The 17,400-nt window shown below is 34.4% G+C and overlaps 1 protein-coding gene across 8 annotated transcripts in view; it reads right to left on the bottom strand.

The window, feature by feature from the left end:
- MYO16 (myosin XVI) overlaps window positions 1-17,400 on the bottom strand; it is a 366,678-nt gene that overhangs the window by 140,112 nt on the left and 209,166 nt on the right. For all 8 annotated transcript variants that reach the window (XM_068180129.1, XM_068180127.1, XM_068180124.1 and 5 more), the window contains one exon: window positions 11,928-12,075. In XM_068180129.1, the coding sequence (XP_068036230.1) occupies window positions 11,928-12,075 (148 nt within the window). The remainder of the gene's footprint in view (window positions 1-11,927; window positions 12,076-17,400) is intronic.

The following is a 17,400-nucleotide window of genomic DNA, read 5'->3' as shown; positions in this document are numbered from 1 at the left end:
GCAAAGCTAGGTTTCATTCAAATACATTCCTTTCTAACAAAAATGAAAACAAATACAATTTTAAAAGGTAATAAAAATAAACTGAGAAGAAAGATGATCACAGAATAAATTATGCTTTAAACTAGTCCTTTCCCTCCTAAGATATATGGGAAGCAGGAATGGGAATAGATTGGAGAGGATTGCAATTGCATGTTTAAAAAACAGGCTCCAGAATCAACTACATAACCAAAGAATTTGAGATGTTCCCATTTGTTCTAGTTTTGTCTTAGAGGCCAACCTAATTCCATAACATACTCACTGAAGTTCAGTTCATCACAGGACACATTTTAATACATGCTGCTCCATTCCTCCTAATTGCTACCTGATTTTGGAGCCCTGTTCAAACAGGAGATTAGGTCTGAAATGTGGAAAATGTACAAAATAGATCTGAAAATATAGTGGGAAAGGAATGTCAGACAGCATGATACAAATGGGGGAAGGACTGCAGCTACAAGGAAGTACAGATATATGTCTGATAGTGAATATGATGTCTCTAAACCCAAAGACATGAGTTATGAGTTATACAGAAGCATTCACAAAGAAATACTCAGAAATACTAGGACAATCTCTAGGCAGTGCCAGTGTTAATACATCTTTATTTGAGACAGAAAAGTGATAAAAAATAAAGTCAAGTGAACAATGATTTAAATAAAAAAATACATAGAATCATCATCATTATTGAAAGGCTTGGGTTGGCAGGGACCTTAAAAACCATCTAGTATCAACTCCCCTGCTATGGGCAGGGGTGCCAGCCACTAGATCAGAGTGGCAATATTTATAACAAAGAAGGGTCATACAGATTTTCTATGGTTTTTAATCAAAGCTTCAAAATTCTAATGACAGAGGATAGTCTCCAATTGTTTTTCAACAAAATTATTCTATTAAATAACTTATTTTCCTATTTCAATTATTTACAGTGAAAGGCCACAGACCTATTTTTACCAGTGGTTAGTTAGCACTTTTCTTAGTCTTCATAATCCTCTTCTCCATTGAAAACAAAACACAAAACTGGTGTCAGTGTACCAGCATCAAAATAAATACTGCAATTACTGTGTAGGTTTAATACCAAGCTGTAATGCCAGCCTGGTAAACTGATTCCTATCCATTTAATGATTTGATTTGGTTAAAATCTCACAAAGGTTAAAGTAGAAATCAGAAGGTGCCAGCAGTTGTCAGAAGCCATATATTACACTTCTCTACAATTATGATTACAAATACAGTTTGTTGGTCAAATGGTATTTCTACATTGTTTCAGCACATTTTCCTATCATCATAGTCAGCAGAAAATTCGTAGTAAGTTTTTTATTTCAGAATGCTTTCTTGATTTGCATCTCTCTTTGTACAAACTGCATCTGTTCTAATAATTTTTCTCACCCATAGTGGTACTGTTCAAGAAATGTTTAAACTTACAATCAGACAAATATAGGGCTTATTATCACAGACAAGCCACAGATCAGAGAATCATTAGGCTGGTAAAGGTCTTTAAGATCATTGAATCCAAAATCCAGAAACTTTTAACACTCTGGACCTATTCAACTCTCCCCAATGTGTCTCCTTGTCTGATCCAGAGCTCCATTTGCTCAGGTCGGGTAAAAATACAGCTTTTCCTGGTTCAACAGGCTAATATATGTGTGCGTTTTACATATATATGTACACTCTGTGTCATGATTCCAAGAGATGTGTCATAAGCTAACTGGATACAGACAAGACCTATTCACAGAATTAAAAAGTTCCAAAGATCATCTGGGTGATGGGTGATTCATTAAAAGAAATTCACAGACCATTCTGTCCCACATTATATTGCATAAAATAAATTCAGAAGCCAGACTGATAGAGTTGCCATTCTTAGGAGCTGTACAAAACTAAGATCCTGACATCCTCTGGTCATTAGCACTCAACTAGCATATTCAGAAAATTTTAATTAGTTACCTGTAGACTTTAGACAAAACTCAGTTTCAGTAACTAACTTCAGAAAATACTGTGGAAATCAGTAAATGGAAATTGTAAATGGCACTAATCTCACATAATCAGGTTTAACCTCAGAATAGTGGTAATTTTGAGTTATGATTAATGAAAAAACTAGAGGAAGAAAACTATGCTACACTTTGAGTTGACCTTGCCTGACTTTCCTAGAGAGACCTGGCTACCAGTGCAATGAAAAATACATGGCAATACAGGGAGCTGAGTGAAGGCAGCAAGTTCAAATAACAGTGAAGAGGTATCAGCTCTACTAGATCTAACACTGAGATGAGCTGGGTTCAGTGACTGGGGTTCTGTATGTCTATAACAATTTCTGAAACACCTAATCCTGACTGGAAATTCATCTACAGTAACTGTATCAAAACGATTCTAAGAGTGACTTTTGAAACATAAATTGCAGAACTGTGTTATCACACTAGATTTATGTAATGTAATAGCTAAGTGGTTTCAGGAGCTGAATCCACTGAATCTCCCTCCACATATGAGATGATTAGCCACCTAGTAAAGTGGAGAGACATATTTTGTACTTAAAGTAAAAGCCAAATTAACTTTTTCACCATTTATGTGAGTAATCACATCTACTTTCAAGCCAGGCTTTCTTTGGCAATTTCACCTCTCGGAGCTACATCCATTTTCTGACTGACATGAAACACTGGTGGGCTGCTTAAACAGTCAGGACTTAATTTCTTCAACAGAGGATCAAATTTAACCGGAATATATATAATTTTCATAGCCCTCTGGAGATTTCTCTTTTTTCTAACAAAAGGTTGAACTTGGCCCAGGAACTTTAAGGTGTAAGATACTCATCAACAGAATTCAGAACAAATTGGAGAATCATCTGGTACATGTTATGTTTATTTTTGCACTTGCTTTCCCCATTTAAAGAAATTTATTCTAAACAATGTTTTATTGTATGTATAGTTTTCTGCTAAAATTAAGACAGATGTGTTCAGTAGACTCTAAACATCCCACTGCTCTTAATTACCAAGTTTGTTTCTTTATTTTGAATTAAATGGATTGCAATTTTTTTCTTGCCTCCTATTCTTCATCTTTCATGCCATGTCATGGACATGAAAGACAGAGTATTCTTCTCCTATTTTCTGCACCTATTTCTATACCATACCAAAAAAAAACCAAGAAATACAAAACTCTCTAAATCAAATAAATATCAAATGGTATCAATGCTAGTCAAATGATGCAAATGCAAGTTTGTGGAATAAAACTAAACATGCAAAAGTAAACTGACTAAAGCAATAAAAAGGCAAAATCCAGAGCACTTTTATATGGTCTGATGCAATCTTTTCTATTCCAAACTGACACCAAGGGAATGTAATTTACCAAATATTATCATATATCTGAGTTCATTTAGGAAAACACAGAAATACAAAGAAGAGTGCCTTGACTCCACTGTACCACTATAAATGTAAAATTAATTCCTGAGAAAACATCATGTGTTCATTTACACATAGTTTTACAGGTTCAGCTAGTTAGAGTTATGATGGAGAGAAAAAAAATTGTTGAAAAGAGAGGTAATCAAAATGAATGATTTCTTTGCCTCTCAGAGTCTGCCAGTGGAGGACTGAACATCCTCTGCCACTAGTTAATCAATATATATGAAGAGTAATACAATGAAAAGGGGATTGTTAACATCAAATGAAAGAAAATACCCAAAGGAATATGAGTTTCAGATTTGCACTCTTGAACAAAGCAGAATTTCTACAGCATTTATTCCAAAAGCCAGACAAATAACAATTACACTTGGGACCTCAGACAAAGACCCTGAGCTGTCTCAGAGCAATTTTACTACCTTTACCTTGCTAAATAAAAATTCTTCTTGAATTTCAAGTAAGTTAGTGATTGTTAAACATCTCTGGTGGTATAATTTTTTAAAGTATCCTTTGGGAATAAAACAGTAATATTAAAAGCTGCTAATGTCGAAACTGGAATAAATAAATTACTCATTAAAATCCAAAGCTAAGTTGTTTCTGCTTTCAAGAAGAAAAATGCTTTGGATATATTGACATGTAATTAGAATGCAAGTGTGTAGGTGTGTATGTAACTAACCCTGAATTCACGATGAACCACTTAAAACAACTGCACAGCCAGATACTCAAAACAAACATTGTAAAATAAAATTAATAATATAGAGGTATACCTTATGTATGAGATGTAGGTATTTGCAAATAGAAAAATAACCACTTAATTTGCAAAATAAAGCAGATAAATAACATTTCAGGTTTTTTTCAAAAACCTAAGATGTGATCCTGATTATATATTCTGCAATTGCAGTGCCAAACTCCTAGTAATGTATCTTGTAGGACACAACTATCGACAAATTTCTCACAAAAAGGGGGTTTGAGATAGAGGAAAGGTAGTCAATTTTCAGAAACAAACTTTATATTAACTTTAACACTGACATTATTGTCAGTTATTTCCTGAATATTAACATGCACAGTGATGATCTTAAGTAGGAAGATTTAGTCTGGACCATCTTCATGATGGTCCAGTCATCATAATTCCCCTGCTAAAAAGCACCAAAAAAACCTTAGCTACTGTATACTAATAGGCTCCTTTGGGTTCCATCTAGTTTTCATAAAAATATGGCAGTCTAAACCTAAAATATGAGACTAAGCCTAAAAGTTAGCTGAACAGAACTCAAGTACACAAATAAGTAAAATGAGATTAATTAGACCACAGAGTAAAAAAATCAATATTTTCGAATATTCTTTTTTAGAAATCAATATTGAATGAAAAAAAAATCTCCAAACTTACACTCCATTCTATTTTTTAATCTCAGATACATCTGAAAATACGTATTGTGAAATGCTATATTAGAATTAGATAATATTAGTTCTAGTCAATCAATATCACTTTGAAACATGAAGCTGTATCTTAATACAACATATAGTATAGTTTCTGTTGTCCATCCTCAATAAAACTGAGTTAGTCATGATTATTACTATCCAGCATAACAAATCACACACATCAGTCATTTGGTGTTGTCTCTACACACTTCCTTCTCTGAAGTGCAAAGATCAAAACTGACACTTGAAGATCATGGTCCAAGAGATTAATGGAGCCTGACCTTCAAAGAAAGAATAAGAGAAGAAAAAGAGGCTAAGGAAAAAAAACCTCAGAAAAACATAAACATTCCTTTTGGTTCAATTCCTGCTTACATAAAGAATAAACCAAATTGAATAAACTCATGGGCACTATTTGCTCAGAAAACCTGCATGAATGAGGAAAACAAAGGAAAACTGAAGAAGGCAGGAGCACTGGGATAAAGACTATTACCAGTTGAAATAAATGGGAACTGGAGGCTGAAACCTCTATCCTATAAGAGGATAGGGAAAAATATTAAAGAGAACAATGTGAAAGCACATTTTGTTGGAATATGCATATGACCTACATGCAGTAAAGGTGATTCAGTCTCAAAAAAGAAACAATTTTAAAATTCAGACATCAGTAAATACAGTGTAGATAGGAGAAGAATACATGGTAAACAGCAATGTAAACAAGCAAAGCACAAAAGACAACAGATAAAAATTTAGACAATTCTTTTGACATTGAAAATATTCCAGATTACTTAGATATTCAACTCGCTGAAACAAGTTTAAATCTGCTCCAGAATCTCAGAAAAATAGATCTGCTTTATATCTCTCCCCATTACCTCCCTGATAACTAGCCTGGTTTAGTTTAGCTGTCAGACCTTGCTGAGAACCTAAGTAAATGGAATTGCCTCATTACATTCAGAATGTACAAATCTTGCCCTTAAAAGAGTACTACTCATTGTAAATCTGACTTTCATGGTAGCATTGCATTAAGATAGTCAAGAAACAAATGTTCACAGTTAAAGCTTTTCACAAGACAGCTGAAATATAAGTAAATCTTATCAGGAAGATGTAAATTGATGGAAGATTATATTTTTTTATATTATTTCCTACCATGCAGTTAAGAAAACAAAGAAACAACAAACAACCCAAACTATTTTCTATTTTATTAAGGGTTTCACCTATCCATATCCACTTATTGTACTGAAACAAATTCCAGCAAAAATAATTTAGACCTAACTCTCTTGTTTTTGAAATCTTCCTTGTGTTTGAAACTGCATCTTCATGCTACCACATTATTTAGAAAGATTGTCAAGTGTGCTCTTTGATTGTCAAGTGTGTACCCTTTGCTCTCTTGGCATGCTACTGTACACAGCTTGAACTACTAGTATCACTCATTATTTCATAAATGTTAATGTACTTAAAATGCAAGATTTTTAGAGAAAAGGAATGTGCTGCATGTAATCAAGTTAGTACAGGAAAACCTGTACAAAACAGTAACAAAAAAATACAACTTTACTTTTTCTACCAGAATTTCAATGCTTGTTTTAAATTTAAGAAATCTTCAGAAGAAGGTCTCTTTGGAAGAAGGATTTCATCTTCATGACAACTCAGGTGCAGTGATGGTGATCCTAATATATCCTGCCACAGCTTCCCTCTCCCCCTGTGCTGACACTGCCCATATGCAAAAGTGGAATACAGCAGAGGAACGTCTGAGTATGACCTTTACCCTTCTCCTAAAATTAAATACAATTAATTCCAATTTCCTGATAGCCTAGAGCTTTAGTTTCTGTCAGCAAGATTTTAAAACTAAGTTGATCCTCAACCAGGGAGTCTCAACACTAAGGCTTTATTTGGGCGAGACTCAGAATTTTGGTACTATCTTATGCTGAGTTTCATCACACAATGTCTAACAGCAGTTTGATAAAGTGATATAACTTGGCACTTCCCATAGAAATTATCATTTCAGCAGGATGGGAGAATCTGATGTAACTCTTACAGATCTAGCTGTTCCATTCAAAACACTTAAATCTACCTAATTTTGTAACTTAAGTCCAAAGCCCAGATTTTCCTCTAGTCATCATACACAGATATCAGCATCAAGCAAATTGTGAAGCAAAGGGATCAGAATGGTCCTGTGTAATCACCTCTGTGAACTGAGCTTGTGGCCATACTGAAAGTTTAAAAAAAGTCAATATGCATAAGAAAAAAATATCTTGGCTAGACTATGAGGAAAAAGCATGGAAACATCAGAGGACTGGAACATTCCTAAAATGCCTATTTATCTGATTAGGTGGGGAAAATTTAAAAATAAGAAAACACACACACAAACACACACACAAACAAAAAAAAAACACCAACCAACAAAACAAAACAAAAACCCCAAATATAAAAACAAGCCGCAAAATAAAAGTAACAACCCCAAATAACAAAAAAAAAAAAAAACCAAACAACAACAAAACAAACAAAAAAAAACCAACCAAAAAAAACCACCAAACCCCTACAACTTTTCTTTATGAATTTACTGTTGGACTACTACAGCAAGGTTTATGGAGAAATACCACAAGTATGAAAAACTGGGAGTTTCAAGATTATTATAATTTCTTTCTCTTGCGCTTTAAATGACAACGCAATCAAACGGATGGAAAAAAAAAAGGCATCTAAAGATACAAGGAAAGAAAAGGAAGAGGAAAGGTATGGAAATGTTCAGTGTCTTCATGATCCATATCTACAAAAGTTAGAAAATAGAGAGACTGCCACCTGAGTCTATTGAAAAGAGGAAATTGTGCTAACTGGCTACTCACAGTCTTGAAAATTCACATCTTGGGCTCTTATATGTAAGAGAAAGGAGGAGTGGGGATCAATATGTATATTACTAGAATAATCATTATTTTGAACACATTGTATTATTGCTTGTTAGAAAAGATGATGACTGGAAACACAAAAAAAAAATCATATGTAAGGCTCTCTTTACTGGGATCTTTCTACTTCATTCACTCCACCACACTAATTTTTAAGCCTTTTTTTTTGAAGACCAGTCTTATAATATAGAATGGGAAAGTATTTCCTCAGTGATCAAGATTCAATTTAGTTTAGACTTTAACAAAAAAATCAACCGCTTTACTAAAATTACTTCTTTATATATTAAATTCAAGTTTTCTTATTGAGAGTGAAGAGGGCACCTGCACCGAAAAACTGTAAAAGAAGGTACCTCAGTTCCATGAACTGATCTACATCTGTTGTTGCAGCAGAGTTTCACTACTTTTTTAGGGCTGTGAGAAACATCACAGGTAGAGAGAACACACAGTGCAGTGCACAACATTGTTCTATGGGAGAAAGGAAAGTTTTACACATCTGGGAACAGCAGTTTGATAATGCAAATAAAAAAAGTGCATGCCCTGACCACAGTTCAGCTTGCATGAATGTGTATATAACATTTTCCTCCGCTTGAAGTTATTCACTTGTTTTTACAGTACAATGAATTAGGGGATGTAGGAACCTTATTTAAACTGAAAATGGTATCAAGTTGAACAGTTCTCAAACCTACCATCTTTTCTGAAATAATTTTCTTGAGTTAAGTGGCCTTAAGCTATATTTTTAAATATAAATATACAAATGTAAAGATATGATTTTAATAACAGTATGTTTGAGTATCTTAAATATAAATATTACATAATGACATTCTTATATTGTAGCAGCTTTGAAATAGAAATACGAATATGAAGCAGTTGGCCCAAAGCAACAAAAGCAGGATTTTCTTCTTATTTTCTGGAAGATTTTCCCAAAATACTTTCTTTCCTATTGCTATGATCTTTCCTTTTGTTTCCAATCCTTTCTTCACTGGCGTTGAAGATCATTTACAAATTGATCTATCACCACTGTCACTTCTCTTACTATTCTCTGTTTCACCTTGGTTGCAAGATTCATCACTAAGTTAGCACCTACTGTAACTATGAGGCAAAGCTAAATGTGCTAGAAAAGCTAGTACATGCTTTTTTTGTGAGGCTAAACTTCAGAGACCACAAAAGTACTGCTTACAGTCGTGGACTGTAATCTGCACCCAGAAAAAAAAAAAAAAATGTAATCCAGAGCAAATCAAGAGCAAATTGGGAATATAATTTCAAATTGCGAATGTCTCTGTATTACACATAATTATCATCACCAAGATAAAAAGTCCTAGAGTTCTTGAAACACAGTAAATTAATAGAAATTTTGGAAGTTTTCAATCAACCATCTGCTGATAAAAATCAGTTTCCGAATATAATGAACACACAGGAGTAGTTGTCAATCAAAAAGCCTCTACTTCCCCTTTTGAGACTCTCTCTTCATTTCTGACATGCTTCCCTTGCTCAATCTTGAAAAACGATCTTACCTTACAGCAATTACTTCTGTCTTTATCCATCATGATCCACATGCAGATATGATGGGAGATGTATTCATTCAAATCCTTCCCTGTGTAGATTAAACTCTTGCTACTTTTAAGATCCTAGTTGTAGGTAGGCTCAACAGAAAGTGTGCAGCTATTTGTCTTCACACGATGCCTTAGCAAATACAATGCTTGCAAGAACACATATTTAAGATTCTGAGCTCAAGCTCCCTCTCAGGACAGCACCAAACAGCAGAGATTTACAACCAAACAACTTCCCCATGATGATGGGGTGACACCCAGCCTTACAGAGATTCTTAGTGATTCCAAAAGGGAGGGATTTCCCCTTTAAGCAACTTACATTAACTCTCAGTCTAGGATTATATATTACATAAAACACAATCTACATCTCATCTTTTGCAGCATCATGTTGACAAAATTATTTTAAATCTTTGAGGTACTTTTATCTAAAATAAAAATTAAAAAATCCACGCTAAATCTTATTTTTTACATTGCAATGCCTTAAGAAAACAATGTTAAAATTGTGTTACTTTGTGATCTTAATAGCCATTATTTACTAAGATTGTTGAATCTTCTACATAAAAATGCAATATTAAGCAATGTGAAGAGGAACAGAAAAATTGTCAAAAAAACAACTGGGCAGAAACAACCTGCCAAAAGTTTTAAAAGGCCTGTTATCTAGTTAATTTTACTATTTGAATCAAGATTACACTTGTTCAAAGAAAACATTTAAAAATCACTTATGGATGTTACCAGAATTATGTGATCTCAGCAAAATTTTACTAAGCCAGAAATAATGAGCTTATAAAAGAGGCCAGATCCTGCCTTCCTGATTCATGAGTAAGTTTGATGCAGTAGAAATTCATCCCTAATTTAACTTTATCAGCTGAGAAAGATCTAGCTCAATGAAGTACTGCACTCAGGAGTTTAAGGTAAGAAAAATTTGGCCCAAACACTCTCAATAATGCAAGATACAATCTACTCTACATAGGCAAAGAAAAGCTTTATTGATAAAAGCAGGTTTATGCAAATACTCCACTATAAATTACTTCTAAAGCTTTGGTACTGCAATGTTCAGACATCTACTTAGAAATATTATTTTGTTCTTTTCGGATGATTATCAGATATCTTATCAGATAAAGCTTTGTTCATGTAAATCTAATTATTGAGGTTTACACTAAGTTCCTCTGTCTGAGCTTCTTGCAAAGGGACTTCAAACTGTTTCATTTTCTGAACAAAATGAGTGCTTCCAAACAACTAATGATAGAAGAGAAATAAAGTAATCATCGGGAACTTAGAATACTTTTGGTCTTCAAAGTCCTCAAACAATTTAAAATATGGAATTTAACTCATCTTCTCCCTGCTTCGAAATGAATCACTTTTAGCACAAGAATTTAACTTGACATTTCTTCAGAGCTAGTGCTATGTGCCATTCTGTATAATACAGAAATGGTAACAGCTTAAAACATTACCAAACAATGGTAGTCAGAAGACTTCCATCTAAGAAAAAAGTCATAATCAATCAAGCTTTTCTCCACAAAAATTAATGTGGCGTCTTTCTATTTACAGGTCCTAAATCTTGAACTGCTATTTTATTCAAGTAACTAGCCAGAGTGGAAAATGAAAAAGTTGAGAAAAAAATATCCATGGGAAAAATGTTTAGATATGAAAACCTGAAAACATTCTTCTTACATAATTTTAATTAGTATAGGTTTTACAGTGACTCATTATACTCATTTTAAAGGTAGTCAGTTTAGGAGAAGATAATTAATACTAAATAGCCTTCTCTCATTTCAGTAACGCATAGAAAAGACTGAAGAATAAAATGCAAATTAGCTAAGGGAGGAATATTTTTTCATTCTAAAACAGTCAGAATTAATAAATTCTGAGATAATCACAAAATTTCCTGAAAAAACCCAAAACCTCCTCCTAGAGTAAACATTTGGAGTATATTAAGCCTTAGACATGCTACATTTGGGTGTCTATATTCAGCTCTTTATATTTAAGCTCTTACTATTAAAGGCGACGCAATCAGCACACTTTATGAAGACAGATATAGCTGTGTGCTTTGGATGAGCTGAACAACATTTGTAAGTCTTTGTATAGCTGAGCAGGGACTCAATCTCCTTTGATTGCAAATGGGAGCCAAGACAACCAGCTCATGTGGAGTCATACAGAAAGACATAATTTTAGGTGCTGGGTGTTGAACCCTATCCTTGGGTTCAAAGCAGTCAAAACTTTTGTTTCTGTTTTTTCTTATGAATTATATATAAAGTATCAAAATGAAAATGGAGATATCAGTTACATTAAGTGACATTTCATCAAAATCAACATATTCCATAAGAAAATTATAAATAAATAAAACAGTTTTTACCTTAAGAAACAAAATTTTCACCAGGGAAAAACCAAAACAATAGACCTACTCTAGCCCACAGAAGACAGAAAAATAGCTAATAAATTTATCTTTCTCATTTAAGGCAACAATATTAATGGATATAAAACTCTGATCTTGTTAAGAGACTATATATGTACTTCAGAACTAAATCCTTATGAGCCAGTGCTCCATAATAAATAATTTCAGAACTCATTCAAAAGTTAGAAAAATTTTAACTATTGGAAGAAGGACCTCAACAGCAGAGAGAAATTAATATAAAAAACAATTAATACTAAATATAAAGTTGTTTTCCTACCTGTGTGCAGATAAATTACTGAGGTACAGGGTGTATTTTTCTTCAGCAGACAATCCATCCATCATCAAGTAAAAAACATGAAAATTACTCTGGTTGAGAGGCTGGATAACGACACGAGACTTCTCCAACATGTATGTATAAATCCTAGCTGATTAAGAAACAAACACATAAAATCATCATTATACTGATTGTTCTAAACTTAAATGTCTTAAACCATTTACCATTGTAACAGTTAATAATAAACAATGTTTCTTAAAAAATTATCTGTGGGGAGCATATAAAATGTATTACCATTTATACTCCCATGGTTTTCTACACAAATCATATACAAAACCCTAATTCCATTAGAATTGGTGAAACAAACATATTGCCACACTTACTTACTGTTTGATATTACCACCAAAATTACTTAGTTTTGAAGATACTGATGTTGATTTGTAACAGTTGCTGTATTTGGCAAGACTTTCTAAGAGACAAGCTATTAGTCATCTCACCAAAACGCAGCCATCTGAGCACTGGCATCTATGCTGTCCTTCTAAACAGAAAGATGGAAGAGAGATTCAAGACCTATTTAAAAAACACACTTGGAAGCATTTCTTCTCTCTCTGCTGGTAATCAAGAACATCGATTTAGATTAAGCACCTAGCTTCTAGATGGCTACAAAGAGACAAATCCTCTGCAGAACAGGTTCTCAACAAGCTCACTGACCTGAGCCTGGGGAAACATGGGTATCTCAGAAGGGCTATGATGACCTGAATAAATGAGAAGCCATGTGAATCAGCAGTCTGGGGAAGAAGGTGAAGGAGGATGAATCTGAGTGATATTTGCCTACAGAAAAACAGCTTACAGGATCATACATAACCTCAGGCCCACTAAGATTCTGTAAGAGTCAAAGCACAGAAGCAAAGGAAATATTGAGCTCTCAGATTGATTTATCTGTTCAGAAGATAATAGGCATTTTAGAGATAACCATGAAGAGACAGAGGGCTATTCACTGTTTTGGGCAGGCTACTCTTGAGCTCTCCCCTGGGACTACATCACCATGTGGTTCCAGATGCAAGAGACTAAGAGAACAAGGGAATGTCCAACTGCAGCTAGAGGTCAGGGCCTTTCTGGTAAGTGGGAACCTAATCCCAGTTCCCATTTACCCAGCTGCTGGCATAATTTATCTCATTACTTAAATACTAGCTGTGGTGCAAAGACCAAAAGCACTTCTCTTCACACACAACTGAGCACCTCCACCACATGGACACAATCCATTTTGCTGCACCTCTAGGCTTTTCAATATCTGCAGTATGGCAGAGCTTTCACAGAGTCTTTGTAAGCATCCTTGCCGTGGAAAGGGCTCTTGAGTTTAGAGCATGAGGTGCACTTCTTCTTAGCAACAGAGGACCTATATTTTTGAACCCAGTAAGCAGATAAGAATATTAAACTATTGTTTCCCACAGCCTGGCTTTCAACCAACTCATTCATGACTCCTTTCTTCATGAACTGGAAGTAGTTCTTGAACATATAGTCATTGTAAATATTGGTACCTGCATTCTGCAGCACAGCAAGTATGCTCTCTAAATGCATGCCACTCATGTCTTTTTAGAATTTTTCTGATTTTTTTTACTTTTTTTATGCTGGCTTGGATTAAAACAATATTTTCAGAACAAGTTTTGGACTCAAAGGTGTTTCCTAATGCAAAGTGAAACAATTTGGTGAATGAGAGTGTGTATCAGAGGTAGTTGCATCAGCCTAATGAGGCATTAGACCAGCAGGCAGAATGTCAGTTCCTGTCACCATAAAATTGCTAATGTCCTCTGCTAGGTTATTGCTGTGTCATCTGTATTTGTCTGGTCATTTTATTTTAAATTCCACTTATCTTTTGAAGTTCTTTATGTTTCTGTTTATGCTGTTGAAATAAACACAGCAAACCTGAGCTTACTTGAAGTTGTGTATATGAGGGAACACAGCCTTTGAGAATACTGCTGAAAGACAGTGTAGATGGGAGAGAAATGAAATGGGTGAATCTTGAACATACTGTTTTGAGAAAAGCCTCAGCAGCTAAATTCTGTCAACTATGCAGGCTCTCAAAGAACTACTCTGCACAGGCCAAACCATCCTGGACACATCCCAGTTAAGGAGTACAGAAGGTCAGTGGTACATTAGCCAGGGACATCCTCTACGCTTTCTTTGTGTAACAGCACAGACATGTCCTGACATGTGCTGGCAACCAGAACCATGCCTGGGACTCTGGCTAAGAGACAGTAGGACTGACAGAGAGGAGTTGTACATCTGACTTTCTGAAGCACGGAAACATGATCTGGCCCATTTAATCATCCTACAAAATGTAGTAGTGAACTGCTATTATGGAATCAATATTATGAGAAATTGTGTATCATCCATCTAATCCTCTGCTGCTACACTACAGAAAAAACTAAAAAACCCAAACCTGTACGGGAAGTAGAAAGGCACACTTGGGAAATCATGTGTGTTTCTGGCTCCAGTAACTTTGCAACACATTATAAATTGAAGCAATGCAATCATGGCAGGACTGGCCCAGACACACACTTTCATCAGAATCAATCATTACCTGGCTGTCATTTCTACAGGGTAAAACAGAATAGATGAACCTGAAGGATGATTTCCATCTTTTATTGTGCTTGTAACTTATTTCACAGTAAAACTAATCCAACCATCTATTAATTTGAAAAGAGTTCACTGCAAATCTTTAATCACATTTTTGTGTGCAGTATTCTTCACTAAGGCTTTTATAACTACCACTTCAGGTGTTTTTAACATTCATTGATTAATACAAGCAGGAAAAATGTTACCAAAGGTCATCTATCATTTAACTTTAATGATGAGCAACATCACTTATTCAGATGACACAAATTAATTCAGCCCTTTCCAAGTACTTCAAGTCACCTGCACTTTAATAAGGCTAAATACATTCCATCTCAACTAGCATCTCCAGCAGTGGGAAGAGCTGTTAAGAAAAGCCAAGCTTCCAATCAGCAAGAATCAAACAGAGCATCATCTTAATAGTGCTAAGAGTCATAAAGAAAATTTTTGTGGTAGTAGGCTTTTCTGCAAAGTGAAATATGTGTGTTAATCTATGTGTGAAATAAAAGGGAGAAAATTTATAAAGTTCCAAAGCAAAGTCTGTAGTTTTTATGCAATGGTAATTGTGCTTACAGGCACAAACGAATTCATACTACCCTTTACAGCTCACTTGATCTACTCAGCAGCTACAGAGTCAGCAAGCAGATTATGTATTAAAAATATGGCCAGTGAAATCTGTCTTTCAGCTATGCATTCTTAGAAACTACATTGCTCCTTCTCAAAAACATGCTGTCCTAAACACAGCTATTTGTAAAGACAAAAAAACATTTGTCAGTCCTTTTCAATGTAACTAAAAAAAAAAAAAAATCAGTTCTTGCTTTTCAAAAAGTGAAGATTGAGAAAATCAATGCCTGAAAAGCAAAGCAGAAAATCTGGGCAATAGGTTTTTCAGACTTTTTTCTCCTAAGTTTCTTTCTGAGTAATTTGAGGAAATTTATAGAGACATTCATTTTCACCTCAAGAAGTATATCAACTTAACTGAAGGACCATTCTGGGGAAAAAAAAAAAATCAGTCTTCTAGTATTATGTAGTGGTAGTTAATCATTCACTCAGAATGATACTTTTTTTTTGTCAGAAGATCAGTCTTTGAGTTCTTAATTTATTTTAGCAACTTAATGAAATCACTGGCCTGTAGTTTATTCTAAGTGTTTGTTCTAACAAAACCTTTTGTTACATAAAATCTGTTCAGATATCTGTACTGGCTTTAAGTAGAACCACACTAAAACTCTCCATCCTTGTTTTCAAATCATTGTGGCATAAATACAATTTATGCCAAAGAACAAATCCAATCTAATGATGAAAATTATGGGGAACATTTCTGGTTTTTAGATATGCTGTACTTTCTGCTAGAAGAATAATCCTTGTGATAAAAGTCAGAGCATTTCCAGGGCCTAAAAGAACTTCAGCATGAAAAGCAGCTGTCACAAACTTCACTGGTGTCCACTCAAAACGCAAGTAGTGCCACCTTGGGCTTGCCCTCTGCAATAAAAGTGTGCACACGTACTTTGCATATCCCTGCCTTAGCAAATTGTTCTGGATCTCCACCTGTAATATCTATCTGTGGAGGAGTTTAAACTACCTAAACCCTTTGATGGAAGCAGTCTAGTGTCACTTGGGCTTTTGTTTACAAATCAGACATATTTAGCCCCATTAGTATCAATGAGTTATAAATTGATGGCTCATCAAAATCAGGTGCTTTGCATATTTAAATTATTCATTTATGTTAAAATACTGTAACACAGTAAATACTGCTGCAAATGATCTTGCAAATAAATACAAAGTATGCCTGGGTGGAATTTAAACCTGCCAAAGACAACATGTATTATTCTTTTCTCATTTATGGTAGTGTAAACCTGGGACAATTTCATTCAGATATGGTGCTTAGCAGTGGCTGAGAAATGGCAACACCTATGATGCAAATCAAACAGCAGGATCAATTGCAAATCTCAGAAATATAAAACGCATTTCTACTGCTGTAGCAAGGCTTGTCTCTCTTGACTGTAAATTATGTAATTTTAGCCAACCTTAGAGTTGGTAAGAATAATCGATTCAATTCCTAAATAATTGGGGAATAGTAGGGTAGATATGTAATTTCTTTATATTTTTTAATTGACCTGACTACCCCTTCATTTTCTCATTTGATGCCTATGGCTTGAGAATCACAAAACCACAGAATTAGTGTACCACAAAACTGACACAAGAACCTGTTTAACTGATCCTGTCACAGGCAGTGGCTATGAATTAAACTGTCAGTTCTGAGTAAAGCTGTTCATAAACTCATATCCCTGCAGACACAATATACTAAAATTAAATATGTACAATACAAAGGGTCTATAAAATTTTAGCTTAAGCGATTGAGGTTTATTTTTACAAACTGAACTAAGATGCTCTTCAGTCCATGCTAATGTATATTTAATTTTGCATTCCTCCCACAAGAGCTTATAAATGAAAAACAAAATCACACATGTTTAGTTTTGAATTTCCTTTGCAATTATCTTACACTCATTATAAAACAAACCAGAAAAAAAGTGTTAGTAATTTCCCTTGTGTGACATTTCCTGTGAAGAAACTATCTATTTTCTAAAGTATAGTGAACTGTCTCAAGAAAATGTGATTGGAACTATTTCCAAAGAATTTTTTTAGGAAACTCTTCAGAAAGCATGAACACATTTAAAATTATTAAAAAAAGGGTAGATTTGGAAATGCTTATCTAACAGAATCTAATTTACTTGGAACAAAAGTGTATCTTGCCATACAGCTTCTCTATCCAGGAACAGTGTAAGTAGGAAACTGTGTAGTTATTTCTGCAGACATACCTTGCTTTGACAGTGAGTAGCTTTATGATGACCTATGTGGACCAGAA

This window comes from Anomalospiza imberbis, chromosome 2, assembly GCF_031753505.1.
Source record: "Anomalospiza imberbis isolate Cuckoo-Finch-1a 21T00152 chromosome 2, ASM3175350v1, whole genome shotgun sequence".
NCBI classification, from domain to species: domain Eukaryota; kingdom Metazoa; phylum Chordata; class Aves; order Passeriformes; family Viduidae; genus Anomalospiza; species Anomalospiza imberbis.
This window is presented reverse-complemented; position numbering and strand designations above follow the sequence as displayed.